Source organism: Cygnus olor, chromosome 1, assembly GCF_009769625.2.
Source record: "Cygnus olor isolate bCygOlo1 chromosome 1, bCygOlo1.pri.v2, whole genome shotgun sequence".
In the NCBI taxonomy this organism is placed as follows: Eukaryota; Metazoa; Chordata; class Aves; order Anseriformes; family Anatidae; genus Cygnus; species Cygnus olor.
Window position 1 is genome coordinate 10,486,782 of NC_049169.1, and position 22,664 is coordinate 10,509,445.

General features: G+C 37.9%; 1 protein-coding gene across 10 annotated transcripts in view; it reads left to right on the top strand.

Annotated features, from left to right (window-relative positions):
* The window catches only part of CACNA2D1 (calcium voltage-gated channel auxiliary subunit alpha2delta 1), a 405,950-nt gene that overhangs the window by 47,975 nt on the left and 335,311 nt on the right, over nucleotides 1-22,664 (top strand). For all 10 annotated transcript variants that reach the window (XR_005817136.1, XM_040548370.1, XM_040548379.1 and 7 more), the window contains exon 2: nucleotides 9,802-9,883. Coding sequence is in view for 9 of the 10 variants with exons in the window: in XM_040548370.1 (XP_040404304.1) it covers nucleotides 9,802-9,883 (82 nt within the window). In the remaining variant the exon portion in view is untranslated. The remainder of the gene's footprint in view (nucleotides 1-9,801; nucleotides 9,884-22,664) is intronic.

The following is a 22,664-nucleotide window of genomic DNA, read 5'->3' on the forward strand; positions in this document are numbered from 1 at the left end:
CATCTGAGGACTAATGATAGTTATTTAAGTTATAAATGAATGTCTTCTCTGTTAAACTGTTTTAGCACTATAATCTTTGATAATTAAAACATAATCATTTTAAGGAGTTTTTATTTATTTTTTGTTTTTACAGCTTACAGTAATTTTGCAGCTGATTGTACTTGTCAGGCTTAACATTAAAGATTGAGTTTAAATTATTAAATGATATTTTGTGCAACAGTAATTTCCATTAGAGGATATTTTTCATGTTATTTGCTAGGTAGCTTTAGACTCCAAAAGAACACTTTTGGCAAAGTAAAGAGAAATATTTGTGGAGCAGAAGGTCTAATTATGACCATGAGTGGCTAAACACCTGTCAGACACTTGGTTTAGGCTGAACCAGCTTACAAAATAATATGACCATGCCCTGATGATGGCTCTTTAAAATGAGAACCTCATTTACGGAATTACTTGGTCATTCCCATTTAACATCTGTGTGCTTTGGGGTTTCTACAACCCACTTATTAAATGGGAAATGCATTCTACCACCCACTTATAAAAATGGGAGGAGATTCTACTTTTCTTGGCACTTGGGCAAACACCGGGCAGATCCATGTGCCACTCATAGTTGACCATTTCCATCCCTGAACCTGCCACTGGGTTTGAACATGAAAGAAGAAAACCATTGCTTAGGACATAGGCGGTCACTGAGACGCGAGTTCTGTCCTTTGCTTGCCATGAGCATCATCCTAGAAGTGAGTGGTGGAACGTAGATATGCTGAGCTGGGGCTAAATCAGGGGGCTGCTTTTTCTGCTTCTGTCTGTATAAATGCTGCTTCAGTAGGTTCTTAGTGCCCCATTTATTAGGGGTGTTCCTTGGAAGGACAGCAGTTTAGTGAGTGCACCTGAGTGCTTGTTCTATGAAGTCTATGATGGAGAGGAACCATGTTTATGTATGAGAAAGTGTTTGGAAAAAAATGGAAATTTTGTATAGCTTCTGTGACATGGATGGCTTAAACATGGAATAAGAGCTTAAAAATCCCAAGTCTTAATATTAAGACATCTGCTACTAAAACTCAAATATAGAATGAAGAGCTTGCTGTCTACATTGACTCTGTCTACATTATGACACAGATATTATGTCTCATTCCCCAAATGTTTTAGTTTGAGAAACGTAAGATAATTATTTCAAGCAAAATTTTTACATTTTGAAATGAAGAAAGAACAAGAGGGTCTCTTAGGCCTTGGCTATAAGGGCTGTTTCCTATCTGGAAAGGCTTTCCAAACTGCATGGACAGATGCTCGTCACATTTGGGCTGGTAAGACAGTCAAAGAGGGCAAAGGAACAAAGTACTATTTTTTCTTCTTGCCAATGAAGGAAATATTTTTGCCTATGGAGTAGATGATGCATTTTGTGCATCCATTTTTATGTAAAGACAGAGCATATCTTCCCTACTTTCCCTGCTCTGCACAGTAGTTAAATGTCATGACTTAATCTGTACTTTGTTTTTATTATAGAAAAGTTCTTCCAAACATTTATATAATATTTTGTGATATATTTTTCAACACATAGCTGACGGTGGATATATATGCCTGTATCATCATTATAATAAAATAAAGTGGGATCTGCAATGCTTGCAGCACAAGCCTCAAATTTGTGAACTCTTAACTTCTTTGTGAGTTGCTATACACTACATATAGTATTTATATTATAATTCTATGGTATCATTCTATCACAAAGTATATTAGCATATTTCCAAGCAACAGAAAGAAGATTGTTGGAGGAATGTACACAACCGGAGGGGTTCACAATAGCTGTAGAGGTTATACAATGAGGTGAGAATATCTCTGAATGATGAATTTAAATCGCCTCCACTCTGTAGATCTAATTGGATTGTTACAAATCCTGTAGTAAAATCTAGAAGATTCACATATTCTTATACTGACTACTTTGCCTTAATTTGCTTTTGTATCACATCTAAATTATATAACCCCCTTTTATTTATTTCTGGCTACTCAGTGGGGATTTGAGTACCATCACTTTATCAAGAGCTTAATCTGATAACCATGGGATTTGAGTGATCTTTGCATCAGTCTCTGCATACCTAACCTCTTCTTTCCTTGACTTATAATCAATGGGATTTCAGGACACTATTTCATTTTTTTCGGTATTTCATAAAACTTGCCTTTATTACTCTTTCCAGAGTCTGGTTCTCTGTAAATCTATCCTTCCACCCACATATCTGAAATGCTGTACTGTCAGCTTAATAGGTCATCAAAATATATAGTGGTATTAAAACTCAGTAGTTTTGCAGTAGGAGGTATAAATGCAGCAACATGGGTAATTTCTGTGTAGAAGGTTAGTAATTCCATCATAGCATAGTTTCTTCTTTCACATGCCTTCTATCAATTACGATAAGAGTTTGTTTGCCCTTTAGTGTTGCCTAAGAGGGGCAAAGAATGGTTGAAAATACTGCTTTTACAATAATTTTGTAGACTTTCCCCTCTCCTTCACTGTCAGGAAATCTTCTAAAAAGCTTCTGATTCTGAAAATGAAGGATTTTCTGAGCAAGAAAATAAAGTGTGGAGTTGCTTGTAAAAATATAGCAAGGCTTGCTGTCTCACTCTTTCTGAGTCTAATCTCATCTATCTTCATTTTTCAAGCATTACTTTTCCAATAGTGGTACTTTTTTATATAAACTAAGAAATACTGAACTATTGTGGAAAAAAATAATCTTCCTCTTGCCACTTAAATCTTTCATTATTCTAATTGTCGTTACTTTTGCATGCAAGAGCTCTTGAGAAACTTGAACAAAATGTAAGCTTAACTGAGGAGAGCTGAATGCAGATCTCCAACATATCACATGACTTAAACTGGCAGAGTTAAGGTCCGCACACGCCCCTTTAGGTTGTAAGACAGAAGTCAGCTAATAGGCCTTAAATTAGGGTGAATAGTCTACAGAGCTATGGTATGTAATTACATGAATCTACTTTCCTTGAAGTCAGCAGAAAGGAATTGCATCAGCTTCAGGAGGAAAAGGTGTTAGCCCGGCTGTTCTACATGTACCTCTCTTGTTTTCTTGTACTCTTGCAATTGAGCAGTACTCTGTTCTGCAAGTTTGGCATACAAGTTTAACATAAAATAGATTTTTAATGAAGTTAAAAGAAAGATTTCTTAGGTTGGCACCTGCTGTATTAAGTTTTTCTTGGAACATGAGTGAGGGGCACCAGCAAAAATCCTTTGACTTTACTGAAAAAAAAATAAAAAAATATAAAGAGGAAGAAAGGATTTCTGTGTTGTCAAAATAGCTGTTATGCTAGGTTGGATAATACTGTAATGTGGATGGATGGCTCTGTAGTGTTCTGGCTGTTTCTTCATCAATCTGATCACAGCCCAGGCAGCAGCAGCAGGGTACCTCCTAATTCCACAGTAAATGACCCATATCTGTTTGTCTTTAATCAGATTATTCCCTTAATTATTCACATCACTTAGAAGCTTTGGTGGAAAGGCATGTGGGCTCTCCTGTTGTCCTGTCATTGCCTGATATGGGGAAAACCTGTGTGTAGGAGAATGGGGTTAAAATCAATTGTTCTGAAAATTGTAATCACCTTTCAGTGGAACATCCATTGCAACGTTCATGCCAAACCAATAGCGATAGGAACAAACTAACCTTTTGTACAGGCTTTCTGTTGTTACCCTTTGCAGAAAAATGACTGCTGCTTCTTTAAGTCATGAGACCTCATGTTTGCTGTGACAGCTTTCCAATTGTTAAATAAACTCTGATCATGAGCAGCTGTCAGGCAGATATTGCACTACAGGCTTCAGTTAAAAGGAGTACCAGACAAGCATTTCAGTGCCTAGAGGCTCCTGTTATGTTTTTTCTTTTTCTTTTTTTTTTTTTTTTTTTTAAAAAGGACATGTTTTAAAATGCAATGAGATAATACGATTCCCTTAAAAAAAAAAAAAAGTTTTATTTTAAATGTTCTGCTAAATTTTCCCATTAAAGTTTTGGGATTGTTTGGGATTGTTTCCAGTTCAGGAACATGGACTATCTAAAATGTATGCTGCAAAGACACTTTTGTGTGGTGGTGAGGTGGGAGAAATGAGATGCAGATGTTAGACCCTAAGGTAGTACTTATAATGTTACTTAAGTTCTTGTTGGAAGGAGAGGGTAATGATATAAAGCATCCTCAGAAATTTAGAATGCCATTTGACTATTTATATTTCTGACAGTAATCTAGAAAAATCCTTCCTAAGTTATTAATCTTTATGTTGGACCCCGCTGTTGTCCAGGCAAGTAAGAAAAAGACAATTTCCACTACAAAAAGTCCACTAGATGAAGATAAATATATGATAAAAACGTCTTTTAAGGTAAATGCACAGTCAGGATTGGAAGAAGCGTTCTTATTTATGCTCAAGTTATAGATGGGGAGGGAAATTGTTATTAAATTGGAATGAAGGTGGATTTCTTCCTATTCCATCTAAACTGATGCTATCTAATGTAACCTTCCTAAAAGTCAAGCATGTAGCCTAGCTGTATTGGGGGTCCTGGACCAGGAATCCAAGGTGTCTGGAGTTCTAACAGGGGCAATGGGGCAGCTCTGGAGGTCCCTTTCTTCACTGACTGTAGCAGAAACCTTGTTCAAAACAAAAGAAAAATAAAAAAGGGAGAAAAGTAACACCAGTCTAGGCAGCTAACTTCTAAACAGGATGAATCCTGAGCTAACTGTGGAAGCAGGAAGTCTACAGGATATATAAGAAGATTTTATTGAAAAATAAAATATATATTTGCATTTTATATATATATATATATCTGCATATATATATAATGAAAGAGGAAAACATTCCATATTTCATTTTCAAGTAATAGAAATATTAAGTAATAATAAGTAATTCATGTTTTGAAAAGTAACTTCCACCAGTAACTCAAGGTTAACTAACTAATTAATGTATTTTCTCACCATTCTAGTTTTCTTCAGGGACAGAGGGGAAAGTATCCAGTAAAAAACAAAGCAATGGGAAATGAAAAAAGTCAATTCAAAAATCAATCCTCCCTGAGTTTTTCTATCGACCCTTCTTAGAAATAGCACCCAGAATTTTTATAACTGAAATGGATCATAAAAAATCTCAGTGTGTTCAATTATTTATTTTATGCTTTTGAAAATGCTTTTGGGTAATGCATTTCACTTTTTCACCTTTTGTATACCTCATTCTTTCATACAGAAAAACTGAAAACATAAAAAAATGGTAGACGATATCTTTTTTATTATTATTATTATTATTTATCTTGTGTTTATGAGTTGATACTGTTCTACAGATACATGTGATGGGCTTAAAACTGTGCTAAACAAAATGCATCATAAAAGATGATTTCTATTAACATACTGATAACATAGCTGATTTCTATTTTATACAAAACTACATGTTTATATAATATAAGGGCTTTGTGAGATTTCAACCAGGAAATTAACTTATTTTATATCGTACTCTGGAAAGAAAAGTATGGAAAATAAGATTTAGGAATATTAGCACAATGATGGAATCAGTTATAACAGTCGACGAAAATGTAATCAGTCCCTAAATCCTGATATATATCACTTTCATGTTACCATGTTAGAGAGGTAGGATGTGAATAAGTAAAGAAATAAGACAGTAAGAGTATTCTTGATGATACGATGCAGGGGGAAAAACAACTACAGACTGTTGACTCATTGCACCTGTAGCCTTTGTTGAACCTACACAGAAAAGCATCAGCATTAAATTGACGGGGTAGTCTCTTTATCTGGGTTGGAGATAGGTAGCAAACTGACTAAATGGTACAGCAGACGTTCACCAAAGAAAGGGAAAATAGCCTAGAGATTGGTCAAATCACTGGTGTAAAAGGTAGGTAGGAGCAAATAAGTACTCCATGTCTGAAGCAGGTTGTTATGTCTGCTAGTTGTGTCTAGGCTAGCTCTCATTTTAAAATTTCTCATTCCTGTCACTGGCATGTTCCACTAGCACATAACAACTCTGAGGGTGGGTTCAGACATGGACATTTTGCTACCATGTTCTTAAACCTTGATAGCCCCACAAATAATAAGGAACATCAAATAATAATAATAATAATAAAATAATAATAAATGAAAAAAGAAAAAGAGAAAAAGCTGTTCAAAAAGCTGTTCTATTATTGTGGATGAAGGGAGCCTTTAGGCACCTTTTAAAATATCCTCTCCATCTGGAGGTTTTTCTGTTAGCATACTTGGACTTGTTGAAGCCCTGCAGCAGAGTTCTGGTGGGGCACTGGAGCTCGCACCTAAGAACAATCTCACTTTTGGGGGTCTCCAGTCTTTTTATGCATTCTGCTAGTGCTCCTTGAATTTCTGAAGATCTGCAAAGAGACTGGGAGAAGCACCGAGCTAAGAAGCAGTTTGAAGCAAACCCTCTTTTCATGTCATGATATGGTAATGACAGATCAGTAAGATTTTCATGCAAGACACTTGTTTAAGCCCTTCTAGTACACTCTCTATAGTTTCCCTTGAAAAGGCTCTATTGCTACTGCTCTTGCTCATATATTAGCAGTTTATTGTTACTAGTCAACTAGGAGATGAATGAATTCTTAACAGTTGTTCTAGTACCCATCAGTCCTTTTTAAGTGCCAGTGGACTTGTCCTAGTAAGTATTTTTTTTAAATTCCGTGTTACACATTTTCATTACAATGCTCATAATTCTGTGCATATCTTTTTTCCTCATGGAGAATTAAATATTTTATACAGTGGAAAGCTTCCTGTGAGACTTTAGCACTATTTTACTTAGAAGCATTCATTTTAAAATCTTTTTTTTTTTTTAGAAGTCTTTTAAAAGTAGTCCCAAATTAGAAAAATACCTGCAAGCTAAAAAACACATTCATGCAAATCTAGATAATTACAACCTAAATGATGTCTCCTCTTGCACTATTGATTCGGTATATGTAGTGGTTTAATGTATATAATATTTTTCCCAAAATTTCAGAATTATAACTTGACATTCTGCCATCTGGGAAAGAAGTCAGTCCACCATTTGCAGGACATAGCAATAACTCCACTTTCAGCTAAGGGAGCAGAAAGGCAAACGTCTGGCTTTGTGATGGGTGGTTTTTGTCATCTGTAAATGTGGAGTGATGCTCTGACACTTGTCAGGGACCATGGAATGAAGCATTAAACACAACGATGAGATACTGTGTGTACAAAAGTATTGTATATAGCAAATATCATGCTAATATAAAGTGTTATAGTGGCAGTCTAAGGGTTGAAGTAATGTGGGTAGCTTAAGCAGGGAGATATTAATCAAAATGTTGCTCTTTTGTTCTGTTTTGTACACTGCCAGCAAAAAGACCTCAATTCTCACACTATGAGCTGTGAATGGATGAGATTATCATTAGTGGCTATAACCGGCAAAAAAAAGTTTTGGAGTATTCTTAGTTACAACACTGAAAATGTCTGGTGCAGTGACAAGATTTTAAAGAACAGACAGTCTTCTGAACAGTTTCTAGCATCTAGGAACTAAATCAATTAAAATTGCTTAGTGATGAACTACACTAGTGAAATAATTTAAATTATGACTTTTTCTCTCTCTTTTTTTTTTTTTTAAGATGTAATTTTTATGCATCTGATACTCCTAGCATCCAGTTAGAAAACAATGGGAGTGCTGTACAGACAGCTTAAAATCACTGTTCTTTATCCAAAGATTTGAAAGGGAAAAATAAAAGATATGACACAATAGATAAGTGTCAAACAAGCCAAGTGAAGGGCTGGAGACAGAAGATGAAAACAGCAGTATCACAGGCAGAAGCCATGGTTAATGAGAAACCATGGTTACAATTTGCCAGTTGCTTAACCATTTTTTGTAAGGAATGCTGAGTCATAATTATAAGGCTCTCTCCTAGGTTGTATGAAACCAGTGTTCATTTTCTGATATAGATTTTTTGTAAATACCTTGAAGACATTTTGAACTAAACCTTCAAAAAGTTCTTGTTTACTTTGTTAGAATATTTTGCTTGTGGTGTCTCAAAATAGGATTCACGAAAGACTGTGTATTGATTGGGGAGCCACCCAATATTGACTGAGAAGGATTTGTCTTATATCTGGCATCTTATATCTGGCATTTTTGTTAATCTCAGTACCCTTCTGTGAGGTGGTTCCCATTCCTACCTGCGCACAGATTATTCTGAGCTGCCAGAAGGTCCTTCATGATAGAAGTCAGCCATGAATCTTCTTTTGCATTTGGATGACTAATCTTTTTCTTCTAAAGCATGATGAAGGATCATTTAATAAAAGTCCCAAGTCACAACTCCATGATACAGTCTGTGACCTTTCAAGATATTGATTGTTGTTTAACACAAAATATATTAATAATGGTGGAAAGAAGGACTAAAACCAATCCTCCATAATCTTTCTTATTCTTCCAAATCTTCCAAGTTGCAGCAAAAATAGAGTCTCTCTTATTTTTGTCTTTCCTAATTTCATGTATAATCTTTTAAGCAGCCATTCCCAATGTATCACATTAAGACTAGGAAATGGCTAGGAAAAATGTAAATATCTGTTCCAGGTTTCAGAGCTGAAAGCAGTAATAATGACAGGCAAGATATGATAGATGAGTTGGAGACCAAATTTTCTGGCTAGGCAAGCTACACCACTTTCTTCTGTTACTGGAATAAGCATAGATCTCACTGGAATACACTTGTGCCATGACTCGTTTCCTGCTACAAAATGTGACATTGCATGTAAACATAAAAACTGTATTGGATCCAATACTTTTCCAAAGAGTCATGTTTACTGCGCTTAGGGAGCCAAGTGTGCACAGCAACAGCAGCCAGGAGCAGGTGCCCCTTGCCAGAACAACTCATGCCACCTATACCTGTGGCCGCCTGTCCTACTTCTTCTTCCTTGGAGTGTCCAGAGAGGGGCTGCAGGCCAGATTTACTCTGTTTTGTCAGCCTGCTTCCAGTTGCTGTTTTTCTCTGCTTATTCTATCTGTTGGCAGAGGGACCTCAAGCACATCCAGAAAGCTGTTGCTGTGAATGAGCTGTAGGCCAGGCAGGTTGTCCTGGTGGGCAGTGCACAGGCTCTGTTGTGGTGGTCTTTGCTGCAGCTAGTAATAGATATGATGGTATGTTTGGTTTACAACAGACTAAGTGTGGGGGCCACAGCAGAAAACTGTATGAGAACATTCATCCTGTACAGGTCATCAAGGTTTGGCAGAAGCTCTGTTAGAGGAAATAAAATGAATAAATAAATAAATAAATAAAGGGAAAAAGATGGTAAATTAGGCTCTATCACATTTGGAAACGGACCTCAGTAGCTGTCAGCAAGAGTCTGCTGTAGTGATATGGTAGGGACAGTGTCTGGAGAGCACCAGGCATACTCCACCTGCTGAAAAGTAGAAGAAAAAAACACATGGCTTAGATTTTAGACAGTGAAAGAGAACACTATTAGGATGTAGATTGTTTTGGTCTATTACAAGACGATTATTTTTTAGCAAAGAAAACTCACGTATATTTTATATTCAATAATATCAACATATTCTGCCTTTTTTTTTTCTTTTCTTGTAATATATAATTAAATGCAAGTTCCTCACATGACTATTGAAAAAGTAAGTTCATGCATAAGAGAGGGAGAAAAGGAAAACAGAGAACATATCTAAAGCAGATTCACAGCTGTATCAGGTGGACTTCAGTGTCAACCTATTACGTGAGATAATAATACCTATTATCTGCCAGCCTTTATTTGTATTTGAGATTGTCATAGGTATTTGCCATTGATTTGATTGGACTTCTCTTTCTCTCTTCTTTTTGGTTTCTTTAGGATAAAATCATGGGTAGATAAGATGCAAGAAGACCTCGTAACTTTGGCACGAACTGCAAGTGGAGTGGACCAGCTTGCTGCGGTGAGTTGGAAGACATGCCTTAGAGTGCAATAACAGGAAGAGTGAAATGAATGGTGTGCATCATCTAGGTATTATGATCATTTAATTGTAACATAGTAAAAAGACTCTGGGAAATTAAACTCTGTAGTGTTTCTCTTCTACAGTGCTTACTGAGAGAGAAATGAATAACATAGGCATCATTCAATTCTCTCTTTTTGTGTTGCAGCACTTGCTCGTTGCTAATATTTAATCAGCTGTGCAGTATCGGACATAAGGCTTACCATTATTGCAACACTACCACCTGAAACAAGTGCTTTCATGTTATATGTTTGTCAGATAAAGTATCCAGGAAGCAACCATTCACAGCAGTGGAACATTCTGCTCTATATTAACGAGGGAGACCATTTTTTGACATATATTCACAGCTGTGAGGCAGCCGTTGGCTACAAGAAACAGATGAGAATGAAAATTAGTTATATTCAGCTATTTTAATTTAATACAAAGTGTGTTTTAGGAATGAACTTATTGTTGTAGGAAAGAAATTATTGTTTCATTGAGAAGACATTTTTCTGCTATATTTCATGCTATATTTCATTCACAGAGACTAAAAACACATTCTGAGATGGCAGAACAATGTAGTCACAATTCAGAAAATGTCAGGATTAGGCTACCTAAACAACTTTGTTTATATATCGTCATCCAGTATGCAACCACATGTTCATATATTTCCCTTTCCCTACCCCTGCCCATCCTGCTGAAGGAAGGACTGTGGCACTGCATGTACATGAGGAACATAAATAAAGCTTGCAGAGATTATTTTAGTTGTGGCCTTTCCTAACATTTGAGTACTTGATATTGCAAAATGAATAAATGAGTATTAAAACAGATGCTTTAGATGCAGTTTTTAATCTTGGAAATCCCCAAACAAACAGAAAATGTTGACCGAAACCAAAATCTTGAAATCCTAGCAACAAAGCATTAGATTGATACACATGTGGGTTTCCACAATAGGATCTCAACAACGCAGAAATGTCTATCACTTAAGCTTCCTGAAGAACTTAAGGTTATCCCAGCATGGAAAGCTGATGGGATTTTTTGTAGGTGGATTTCACACATATCTGCTGACAGAGGACAAGAAGGCTTGCGAATCATATCTCTCTCTGCAGGTTTTGGTGAGGAGTTTCTGCTAAGTGGATGCAAGGTCTCTTTTACTCATCTGTTCTCTGTGTGATCCATTCTCCTCCGTACTTGTGGTGTCTCTCTTTCCCCATGGGGTGGTTTCACAATGCTAGGTAGCTCAGCTTCACCATGCTGCTCTCATTTCCCCTCCTCCAAAGAACAAGGGGAGAAAATATGATGGAAAAAAACACATTTGTGGATTGAGATAAGGATAGGGAGATCACTCACCAATTACTGTCTCAGGCAAAACAGAATCAGTGTTGAGAGATTAATATAATTTATTGCCTATCACTAACAGACTAGAACAGTGAGAAACTAAAAGCAAACTAAAAACACCTTCCCCCTGCATCCACCCTCTTCTTCCTCCTTCCCCTGAGTGGCATGGGGAAGTGGGGGCTGTGTTCAGTCCCTAACGCTTTGTCTCCACCACTCCTTCACAAGTCATCCCCTGTTCCACGTGGGGACCCTCCCACTGGATGCCGTCCTTCCCAAACTGATCCTGCAGGGGCTGCCCACAGGCAGCAGCTCTTTAAGAACTGCTCCAACACGTGTCCGTACCATGGAGTCCATCCATCAGGAGAAAACTGCTCCAGTACGGGTTCCCCATGGGCGGCAGCTCCCCCGAGACTCCCTGCTCCTGCATGGGCTCCTCTCCACGGGCTGCAGCTCCGGCCCGGGGCCTGCTCCTGCGGGGGCTCTACATGGGCCACAGCTTCCTCCAGGCCACATCCACCTGCTCCACCGGGGGCTCCTCCACGGGCTGCAGTGTGGAGATCTGCTCCATGTGGGACCCATGGGCTGCAGGGGGACAGCCTGCTCCACCAGGGGCCTCTCCACAGGCCGCAGGGGAACTTCTGCTCTGGCACCTGGAGCATCTCCTGCCCTCCTTCTACACTCACCTTGGTGCACAGGTGTTTCTTTCGTGTTTTCTAACTCCTCTCTTCCAGCTGCTGTTGCATGGTTGGTTCTTTTTTGTTGTTGTTTCTTATATGCTCTCTCACAAAGGTGCAATGAGCATCACACAGACCAGTAGTGGACTCCTTTTGGAGCCGACTGGAGCAGGCTCTGATTTAACAGGGGGCAGCTGCTGGACTCTTCTCACAGGGGCCACCCCTGCAGCCCTCCCCTGCAACCAAAACCTTGCTATGTGAACCCAGTACACCCCACCATCCCCTTGTTCAGCGTCATATGTATGATCCAAAATTGGCCTTTCCATTCCACATTCCTGCTATGCTGGTTGGGCTATCTTTCACTCCTCCTCAATACATTCTGTGTTTCTGTCCCAGTTTCTACTGACAGGTATTTTTCTTCACCCTTCTTATCTTTCCCTCCATTGCTAGTTCTCAGTCTCAGACATGTAGTTTTCTCCTGTTTTATTTCTCCTTTCCTCACCAGTCTCTTCTCTCCTTATTCTTTGCCTGCCATTTTCCAGTCTGTTGTCTCCTACCTCTGTATCCCAATCATTTATCCTTTGTTCCTCATTTACTTGTCATCTCTTCTTTCTTGCACTGATTAGACCATAGGTGTGATCTGGAGATCACTGGAGAGACCAGAGTAAGTCTGAGTTTTAGTAGTGGAGGAAGCATGATGGGAGTGAAACTGTCTGGGTTGGAATATGTCTGCATATAGGATCTGGGGATGTAGCTGAAAAATTTCTGCAGTGACATGCAGTTGTTTTTCAGGCTAAAATTCAATAAACAGGAAGGAGTAAAAGATCTATCTTTGAAAGAACACTTTATGTTTTTAGTCTACAGTGATGGGGCAATAGGATATTTCAAAGAGAAATGGTTTACAGAGGATTTCTAATTGAGCAAAACAATGAGATAATGTCTTAACCATTTTGCCTGGCATTTCCATGCAAACAAAGCATAGTAAAATAAGTAATGAAAAGCCAAGAGATTGACCCTCTCACTCTTTTTTTTTTTTTTTTTCCTAAGGAAAATGTTAGTTTGTATAGCTAAAATTCGTAAAACTTGCAAGCTGCTAAAATAATCTTCTAATAAGAACTGCTGGGCAAGCATAGTAATATGCAATGCCACTGGCTATAGTTATAGTATACAATAGTGACATTCATGCTGAAAAAAAAACATTATCTTTGAATACTGTAGGTAAGTTTCTTTTCCAAAGTTAGAATTTATAGCACAGTTGAAGCAAATCATAAGTTATCCCTGAGGATATTCACAAGATGGTCAATATTTGCATGTAATTTTAGGATTAGAAAGGGGGATGTTTCAGTGTAAAATATCCCTCTGTATCAAAGCCATTTTTTTGACCTAAATTGCATGATGTCTTTCACTACCACCAGTTGTTTTTAATTAGCTCTCTTCTCTTCAAGGGAAAACAGTCTCTCCCTCTTTCCTTTTGTTTGCAGGTAATTCTCACTTTCACATTTTTGAGCAACATCATTTCTTTTCTGCTTACTGCCTATTAATGTTTAGTCAGATCTCCTCTGAAATGAACCACAATCTCGCAAAAATGGAGATTACAAGACATTAAAAACAGCATGCTTGCATGCCTGTCACTTCTATTCACAGAACTTATCTTCAGTTGCTTAAGCTTTAAAAATGCTTAACAGTTCGACTGAATTTTCAGCTTTGATTCTAGCTCATTATTTTGACTACTTCCAGAATTCTTTGGACCAAGCCTGTAGTCTTCATGCTTTTGGAAAACTCCAAAAAAAAAAAATTTTTTTTTTTTTTTTTTGCTTTTTTACCCTCCTACACCAAAGCAGAGTGATCAATTCAAAAACAAGGAGCACAGTGCTTCTGCTATAAAACAGTAGATGTGACTTTCTGTGAACAGCTGTAGTACTAGAGTATGTAGTGGTGGAAAGTTATTCTTTGGTCAGGCACATATCCAGAAGGAGAAATGTCTTTCCTTATTCTTGAAAAAGTCAGTTTTGATTTGGCCAAGTGATAAGGTTAAAACTCATAAAAAAGACATTTCACAGCTTATAACCATTTTAGCCTGCTGAACTTGGACTCAGTGGAGGAAGTCCTGCTGATTCAGGTAAACTTTGTGCCTTCTTCATACAGCTGGGTCTTCTGTGAAGAACCCTGAGGTGACTAAGATAGCTCTCAAGGTAGCACATTCACTACTTTCTCAGCAGGAGTGAATTACTTCTTCAAAAGCCAAGGATTTTTCAGTTAGCTGCTGTACCATGCAGGTTTATGGTGTTTCCAAACTTGTTGAGATGTCTCAGGGTTCACTGGTGTTATACATACTTGTACATAAGTTTGATGTTTGTGTCTGTTTATGCAGCTGGAAATTATACTACACAATGGTCTGTTCTGGAGAACTGTGAAATACTATCTTCTGGCCACAATGGAGAGGCATAGGAGAGGCATAGGCACTGACAGAACTCTTGATATATGTGATTTTAGACTGGGGGAGAAAGAATGTAAAACTCAAAATGTAACATCTACTTCCATACGAATAAAGAAATTCAGAATAAAACACTTTCAAAATTAAGTGAGAAAACTGTTATGTGACTGTTTAGTGTCTCCGTAAAAGTCAGTGGATGCAGACATCCAGTGGGAGAACATTTTTTATCTTTAAGGTGTTTATATTCATCATGTACTGAATTTAATGGAATCACGTTTAGGAAATGAATCCCCTCAGAGGAGGGTTCCCTTTTCTTTTTTTCTCTGAAAGATTTCTTACAGTTACTTGGAATCACAATATTGTCCTGGTGACTAACAACATTCCTCTTGCTTTTGGACAGATAATAGAGCCATTGTAAACCATTGCATTAATAACAACTTCTGAAAACATCTTTATGGTGTGCATAAATGATTATATAATCATAAATATTCCACATAGTGTTAAAAAAGAGAAATTATTTGGGATTTTATTTAGTGAATTACTTCAATAATGACTATGTTTCTGAAAATATGAATATGTTTATGCCAATGGATATTTCATAAACTCTTTCTCTTGTTAGCAGTGATGACAGCAATACCTGTGGTAAGCAAAACTGCCAAAAAAGCTTGGATTCCAGTGAATGAGAAGTTCTAAACTGCTCTTATCCATAGCCTTAAACAAAACTACCAGTATAACAGGAGTAGAAGGAACAGAGAAAATGATTGTGTGTAAGAGATGGAGAGGCAGGTGAGAGTTGAGTGTTTTTTTAAAGTGCACAGAGAAAACGTTCTTTAATATATCGATGCTCATTTACTCCTTTGCTAACTTAGTGAGTAAGGACCATGCAGAGAATCCTGATCCAACCAGGTACTGAGCTCAGATTTTCATTTCCTTATTTAGAGCTTTAGTAAAAGATCATTCCTCCTATGAATTAGTTGTGGTAGATTGTTAGTTTGGCAGTACATATCAACAAAAATACTAGTGCCACATAAATGTGAGTTCTTTATCAGTAAGACTGATTGTGTTTAAAATGCAGTTGCTCCTTGTATCTCTCAAGTCTTACTTATACTGTCTGGGAATGGTCTCAAAAGAGTCTTCCAAAAATAGTTCTTAAGTACATTTTTAAATACGGCTTTTTTTTGGACATTAATTGGGAGTTAGAGCAAGATTTGGGAGAATTCCAACTTGGATTTAATACGTACATAATATCTTCATCACAGTAATGTGAAGATTGGTTCAACAAGTAAGGAAGTCAGTATTCAAGATGCTAAAATAACCAGCTGGTTGAAAACTGGCAGAGCTTCACTGACTTCAGTGGATTACTCCGATTTACATTAGCTAAGAATTATGCCTAACATTCGATTTACAATTCAAGCAGGTAAAAACTATTTTTGGGAAGAAAACAAAACAAAACAAATTTTAACCATTTTTACAAAATGTAAAAAAGAGAGGACATAGATTGATATTACTGCTGTTGTAGTTGCTGAGATGAAAAGGGTATATTGGGGTACTTTCTATGATTTAATAGACTTTTTTTTTCCCCTAGAAGAGCAAAGGGAATGTTCATAAGGTGGTTTTGTATGTACAACAAATTGAGACTTGAAAGCAAGATTACATGATACACTGTAAAATTTTTAAGGAGGTACAAGATGTCTAACATGCTTCTTTAAATATCTTTTGACAAAGGCACAGCTTAGTATATGCCCTTTAATGGTATAAATGATGTGTTTTAAAATATAAAATAGTGATGTAATTGTCATTTCAACTTAAAAGGGTTCATGTAACTTTGTCCTATTTGTGAACTCTTTGTGCTGTCAGGCATTATGAAGCTGCTCTGGTAAGAATGATAGCAGTCTCTACAGAGCAAATAGACTTTCAGGGAAAAAAATAAAGAAGGTGTAGGCAGCACTTAAAAAAAAAAAAAGTAAAATCCATGCAGCAAAATAAATATTGAGCATGTATCTTATCTCACTAGCTTCATTTATCTGTAGATGTTCTATCTTAGTAAAGAAAAAATCGCACACAAAGTTCAAAGTCAAGTTCTTTACCTATGAAGAGTTACCTCAGCGTGCTGAAAAAAATAGGTAGAGATCCTATTGAATTACAAGATTAAGTAAATAAGTAGTCACATTTTGATGGAAGTATGCTCAACTTCCATTTTCACATAGACATTTCACAGCAAAGGCCCATGACTAAGCTAATTGACAGCTCTTTTAATCTAATAAACTACAACAAGTATGCGTTTGATTTCCAACTCCTAAAATACCTCTAGGGACAAGAGAGAAGAGGGAGGGATCCTTGCAGTACACAGAGAGGAAGACCTCAGAGTAGAGAATATGCCTTATAGCAATGCACAAGCCTGTCTGTTCCAAACTGATTGAAGAGAATCCTATTTTACATAAACACTGCATTAAAAATGTGGGTCTGTTAAGAGCTTTGACGTGACAAACACACAGGAGCTTCACTGTGACTACTATGGCAAAGAAATGCCATCTTGTACAGTGTAACCTTTTCAAGCAATGGCATAATCGAACAAAGCAGTTAGAGATGCTGTTCCAAGGAAATCTAGTCTCTGAATCTGTTTCCTTTTTGGTACAGTGCTGCAAAAACAATCCATGCATGATGTTCATAAGGCATGCTATTATTACAGTCCCAGGAGCTGTGGAGTGAACCCATATAGACTAACTTGGCCTTTAAATGATATTCATACCGAGATGAAGTATGATGGCGGATGGCCACTGGTGGGGTCCCTCAAGGCTCCATTTTAGGGCCAGTCCTCTTCAAAGTTTTTATAAATGATTTGGATGTAGGACTAGAAGGTGTTTTGAGCAAATTTGCCGACGACACCAAACTTGGAGGAGTTGTGGACTCTGATGAGGGTGGAAAGGCCTTGCAGAGAGATCTGGACAAATTGGAGAGCTGGGTGATCACATGAAGTTTAACAAAAGCAAGTGCCAGGTCCTGCACCTGGAATGGGGCAACCCTGGCTATATGTACAGACTGGGCGACGAGCCGCTGGAGAACAGCCCCACAGAGAGGGATCTGGGGGTTGTGGTTGACAACAAGTTGAATATGAGCCAGCAGTGTGCCCTGGCAGCCAGGAGGGCCAACCGTATCCTGGGGTGCATCAAGCACGGCATTGCTAGTCGGTCAAGGGAAGTGATTGTCCCGCTCTACTCTGCGCTGGTGCGGCCTCACCTCGAGTACTGTGTGCAGTTCTGGGCACCACAGTACAAAAAGGACATTAAACTGTTGGAGAGTGTCCAGAGGAGGGCAACGAAGATGGTGAAGGGCCTAGAGGGGAAGAGATATGAGGGGCGGCTGAGGTCACTGGGCCTGTTCAGCCTGGAGAAGAGGAGGCTGAGGGGGGACCTCATTGCAGTCTACAACTTCCTCACGAGGGGGAGTGAAGAGGCAGGTGACCTATTCTCTGTTATCACCAGTGACAGGACCCACGGGAAAGGTGTTAAGCTGAGGCAGGGGAAGTTTAGGCCGGACATCAGGAAGAGGTTCTTCACCAAGAGGGTGGTTGCACACTGGAACAGGCTCCCCAGTGAAGTAGTCACTGCACCAAGCCGGTCTGAATTTAAGAAGCGTTTGGACTGTGCACTTAGTGACATGGTCTAAAATTTTGGGTAGACCTGTGCGGTGCCAGGAGTTGAACTTGATGATCCTTATGGGTCCCTTCCAACTCGGGATATTCCGTGATTCTATGATTCTATGAATCCAAAATGAAACAGAGCTACACACGGGTGTTTGTTATGTGGCAACAAGTTCCATTCACAGAGTCAGACTACCAGCAACTGTTAGATACTTTTTATTTATTTTCTCTCTTGAATACTATTTTATAATAATTAGCTCTTTCTTGCCGAACACGCAGCCACGGTTCTGCATGAGCACATTTCAGCCATTGCTCAGTGTGAGGTCTATGTGCTTAACACACAGATGGTGGGAGTCTGCTGAAGCACTCAGATTGGCAGCAGATTCCCAGTCCGTGCTTTCAGATTTTCAGGTCCTTGGATCAGTCCATAGAGTTTAGCTGAGACAAGTGACTTTTAAGACACTGGTCTCTGAGCTGCCCTGGGGCATGAATGTTCAGGAAGGCTTCCTTCTGCCAGAAGGAATTATAACCTAATGGTAATTTTCTGTTGGACTTATTACAAATTTCAGCAAAGATACTGTTATGTTCTAGAAGCTCCACAGATAGAGGCATGCCACTAACTTTTTATCTGTAGAAGCTGTCATATGCCACTAAATTTTTATCTAGAGAACCTGTCATATAGAGCTTTCCTTGATCTCTTCATTAACTGTATAGAGATCTGTGCAAGGGGAGGCTTTAGCAGCTTTCTTGAGATGAATGTAAAATTTCTATTTGCATGTGTCTTCCCTACTGTCATCATAGGTGGTCTGAAATTCCTGGTGTGAAAGGTGGCTTGACAGAAAAGTTGGCAGTAAATGTTTTAATTCTTTCTATTTTTCTCTGTGATCTGCATCATGTTGCTCTTCATTAAAAATCATAAAGTTAATGGAATGAATTAGTGAACACTTTATATAAATTTGGAATTATTAACTCAAACAATTAAGCCGATACAGAGAATTTAAATTTCCATGTATTTTTACTAGCTTTACTCTTTTTTTTTTTTTTTCTTTTCTTCCTTACTGTATTAATCAGGTTGGATTCAGCTTGAATATGGTTTAGCCAAAGGCAAAGAGTTTTGTACCTCATGCTGTTTTCTGATGAACTACCAGATGGACCTAGAGGATATATGGCCACATTCCAGAATATACTACATTCATCCTTGTTAAGGTTGAAGTAATGGAGAGTTTTATGACTAAGGAAAGTATAAAAGAGAAATGTGAGGTCTTGATTTTTTTAAGTAGGTTTGATTTCAAGAATAACATCCCAAATGCAATTAGTTTGCATTTATCTGAAGGCCTTTCCTATGGACTTTGCAAGTCTGAATTTCATTTGGTCTGATTGTTATAGATTCTGATTAATTTGTCACTATTTTAACCCTGAATTTTTAGACACTTATGACTTCTGATCAAACAGAAATATATTGATGTGAATGTGTGCAGTCTCCATCCTTCATCACCCCTGAAACTGGAAAAAAATAAAATAACTAATGCCAGGATAACCATGAAGCTGTTCACTGCATGCCCTGGGTGTATTGTCTAGTGCTGTAGGAAAGGAAAGCAAGTGTTTAAAGAAGTTGAATATGGGAATCAAGGAGTCTTTCATAAGCAGGCAATAGATTGTGGCACAGAGTCAGGGTCATAATGGATGGTCTCAAAAGTCAGAAAGTATTGTATCCTTTCTGTTCTCCTTTTGTTTCTTTTTATTTTGTTTAAGAGAACAAAAGTCTAAAATATCTTTTAACCTCAAGTAAAATAAAGAGGAATTTTAAGTCATAAAACCTAAACGCAACTAAATTTTAAAGTGTCATTTGGAAAAGAAAATTAAAAACAAAACTAACAAAACAAAAATCACAGGTGTTTTGAAATTATTGAAGCATTTCTTGGAACTTCATTGGATTACTGGTTTTGTATTAGATGAAAATTTCTTGAGTTCACGCCATTTCTATGGGTGGTTCTAGCAGGTCTATAACGGCAGTTTTCTGTGAATGTGCATTTTCTTACACCATTTTTCTCAGGAGCAGAAGGAGAAAAATCTGAAAACATGGAACCAACTCTAAATTTTCTTATGCCCTCAGTAATTTGTAATGTAATAGATCGTTTCTGGAGAATAGATCGTGTTCTGGAGAACAAGTCTTACGAGGAGCGGCTGAGGGAGCTGGGCTTGTTCAGCCTGGAGAAGAGGAGGCTCAGGGGAGACCTTATCGCTCTCTACAGTTACCTTAAAGGAGGCTGTAGTGAGGTGGGGATTGGTCTGTTCTCCCACGTGCCTGGTGACAGGACGAGGGGAAATGGGCGAAAGTTGCGACAGGGGAGTTTTAGGTTGGATGTTAGGAAGTACTTCTTTACCGAAAGGGTTATTAAGCATTGGAACGGGCTGCCCAGGGAGGTGGTGGAGTCACCATCCCTGGAGGTCTTTAAAAGACGTTTAGATGTAGAGCTTAGCGATATGGTTTAGTGGAGTGCTTAGTGTTAGGTCAGAGGTTGGACTCGATGATCTTGAGGTCTCTTCCAACCTAGAAATCTGTGTCTGTGTCTGTGTCTGTGTCTGTTTATCAGAAATTTGGAATGGGTGAGTGGGCTGAGTATGAGGCTAGTGCTCTGAAACACCTGAATTGTAAGCATAAATTGGCTATTGTACACCATTTACATTTGTGTCTTTTGCCTCATCCCTAAGGCGAGGACAACAGTTTGCTGTTGGAATGGGGTGTGGTGGTGGGAAATGAGTCCAAGATTACTTTTAGAATGGAATCTCTTGAACATTGTTATGAATGGATTGTTACAGTGAAACCTAGGCATTTCATGTAATCATTGAGAAGTTGGAGTCCATTTACAAGATTTAAAATAATATATGAGATGGGTTAGACTGGTTAGAGATTACCAAAATACAGAAACTAGATTTTTATAATACAGTACTTACAAAGGTATGTCTCATTTGAGTGGTATACCACTGCCACTACCATGTTCTACAACCAAATACTAAAGCTGGAAACGTTAAAAATAGAATCCTCCAAACTAAATTCTGTTGAGTTTACACATTGCTAACCAATGTCAAGAGGTCAGTAAAATTAAATCACTTTTAAAAATGCAGACTGGAAAATTTCAAGACACATCTGCAAGTTCTCTTTGTAATCCAAATGGAAATTAAGAGATTGTGAAAACACAGGGAGCCTCATTTATTATTTGCAGATGATGCTCTCCCTCTGCTCCCTTAGCAATAAAATGGCATTTTGAAGAGTTCCTTCTTCCAGCAGGCAAAATCAGCTGTAAGTCATTAAGAATAGGTGGCTGCATTAACAAAGCTTGTTCAGACTCAAGGGAAGGAAGGGGTAGCCTAATATTACTGTAGTTTTAATTACTATTTGATGATCTGGATAATCTTTGTGCAAAAAATGTTCTTGGTTCATTTACCGCTTTCCACTGGTTTTAACACTAATAAAAATTGTCCTAACACTAAGAAAAACTGTCCTATTCTTGCCTCACTTTGTGGTCATATACAGATAATGGTTGTAACTAGTCAAGAATGCTAATCAATTTCCAAGTTTTCTGGTTAGTAAAACATCAAAATAGAATTTGCTAATACCCTATGAATAAAAATAACATTTGGGGAGAGTCAGTAGGTGTTAAATGACATTAATAGCAGTTGAGGCAGGATAAAATTTCCTAAAAGTAAATGAGTTTGACAAATGACACAAGTGCCCACCTCAAAATATGCCAGAAAAGCAGAAGAAATATAAAACGCTTTCTTTCTACTTTTCTTCTGTTACAAGAAAAAAAAATCACTTGTAAACATTCTACTCACTGCATGGGTTGGGATTCAAGGGTTCTCATCCAGTATCAGCTAAAAGTTTGAGCTAAAATCTGAAAATGCTGTGAAAGCATTAAATGATGTAGTCTTGTTTCTTAGTACTGTACTGCTATCACTGTGAAACAAAATCACATGCCTTAACTACATTTTTTAATTAAGGGGTATTTTCAGATCCATCTTTGATGTTGGTACAAAAGCAGAGGTACTCATGTTTTATGAAGATTTGAATGCAAAATAACAATTACAAAAATTACTTCTTAATTTTAAAGTCCTCTAGACTACTTTCTTAATTATCAGCTGTTGAAAGTGTCTGATGATTCCATCCTGCAAAGTATCCCTGATTATCTGCTTTCCTTTGAGTAGGCACCTGAGTGAGCCAATTGACTCTGGCACTACTTAGATTCTTTCTGATGTTAACTGAGGCATAAGTGTTTCCAAAATGGTGCAGAATTGAATTCAGCCTGCACGTATTACCTAGGAATGAACTCTCTGTGATAATTTCTTTCCTAATGTATACATCACTGCTATGATATGGCATGGTTTTCAAAGTGGCAGCTGCCATGTCACATGTCATCTCAGATCTTAACAGCAGTCAGTGATCAGGCAAGTGATTCTGAAAAGCAACAGATACAGTCAACTATTGTGTTTTCCTTTGTGTTACTGTCATGAATTTCGAGAATGAAGGCATCAGCAGGTTGCTAGGGAGCAACTGTAATCTTATTTATACATCATATAAAGTAGAGAGTAAGACACATTTAAAGTACTCAGTCTGATTTCTTTGTGTACAGAACTTGAGAAGGAACATTTTTCAATGTG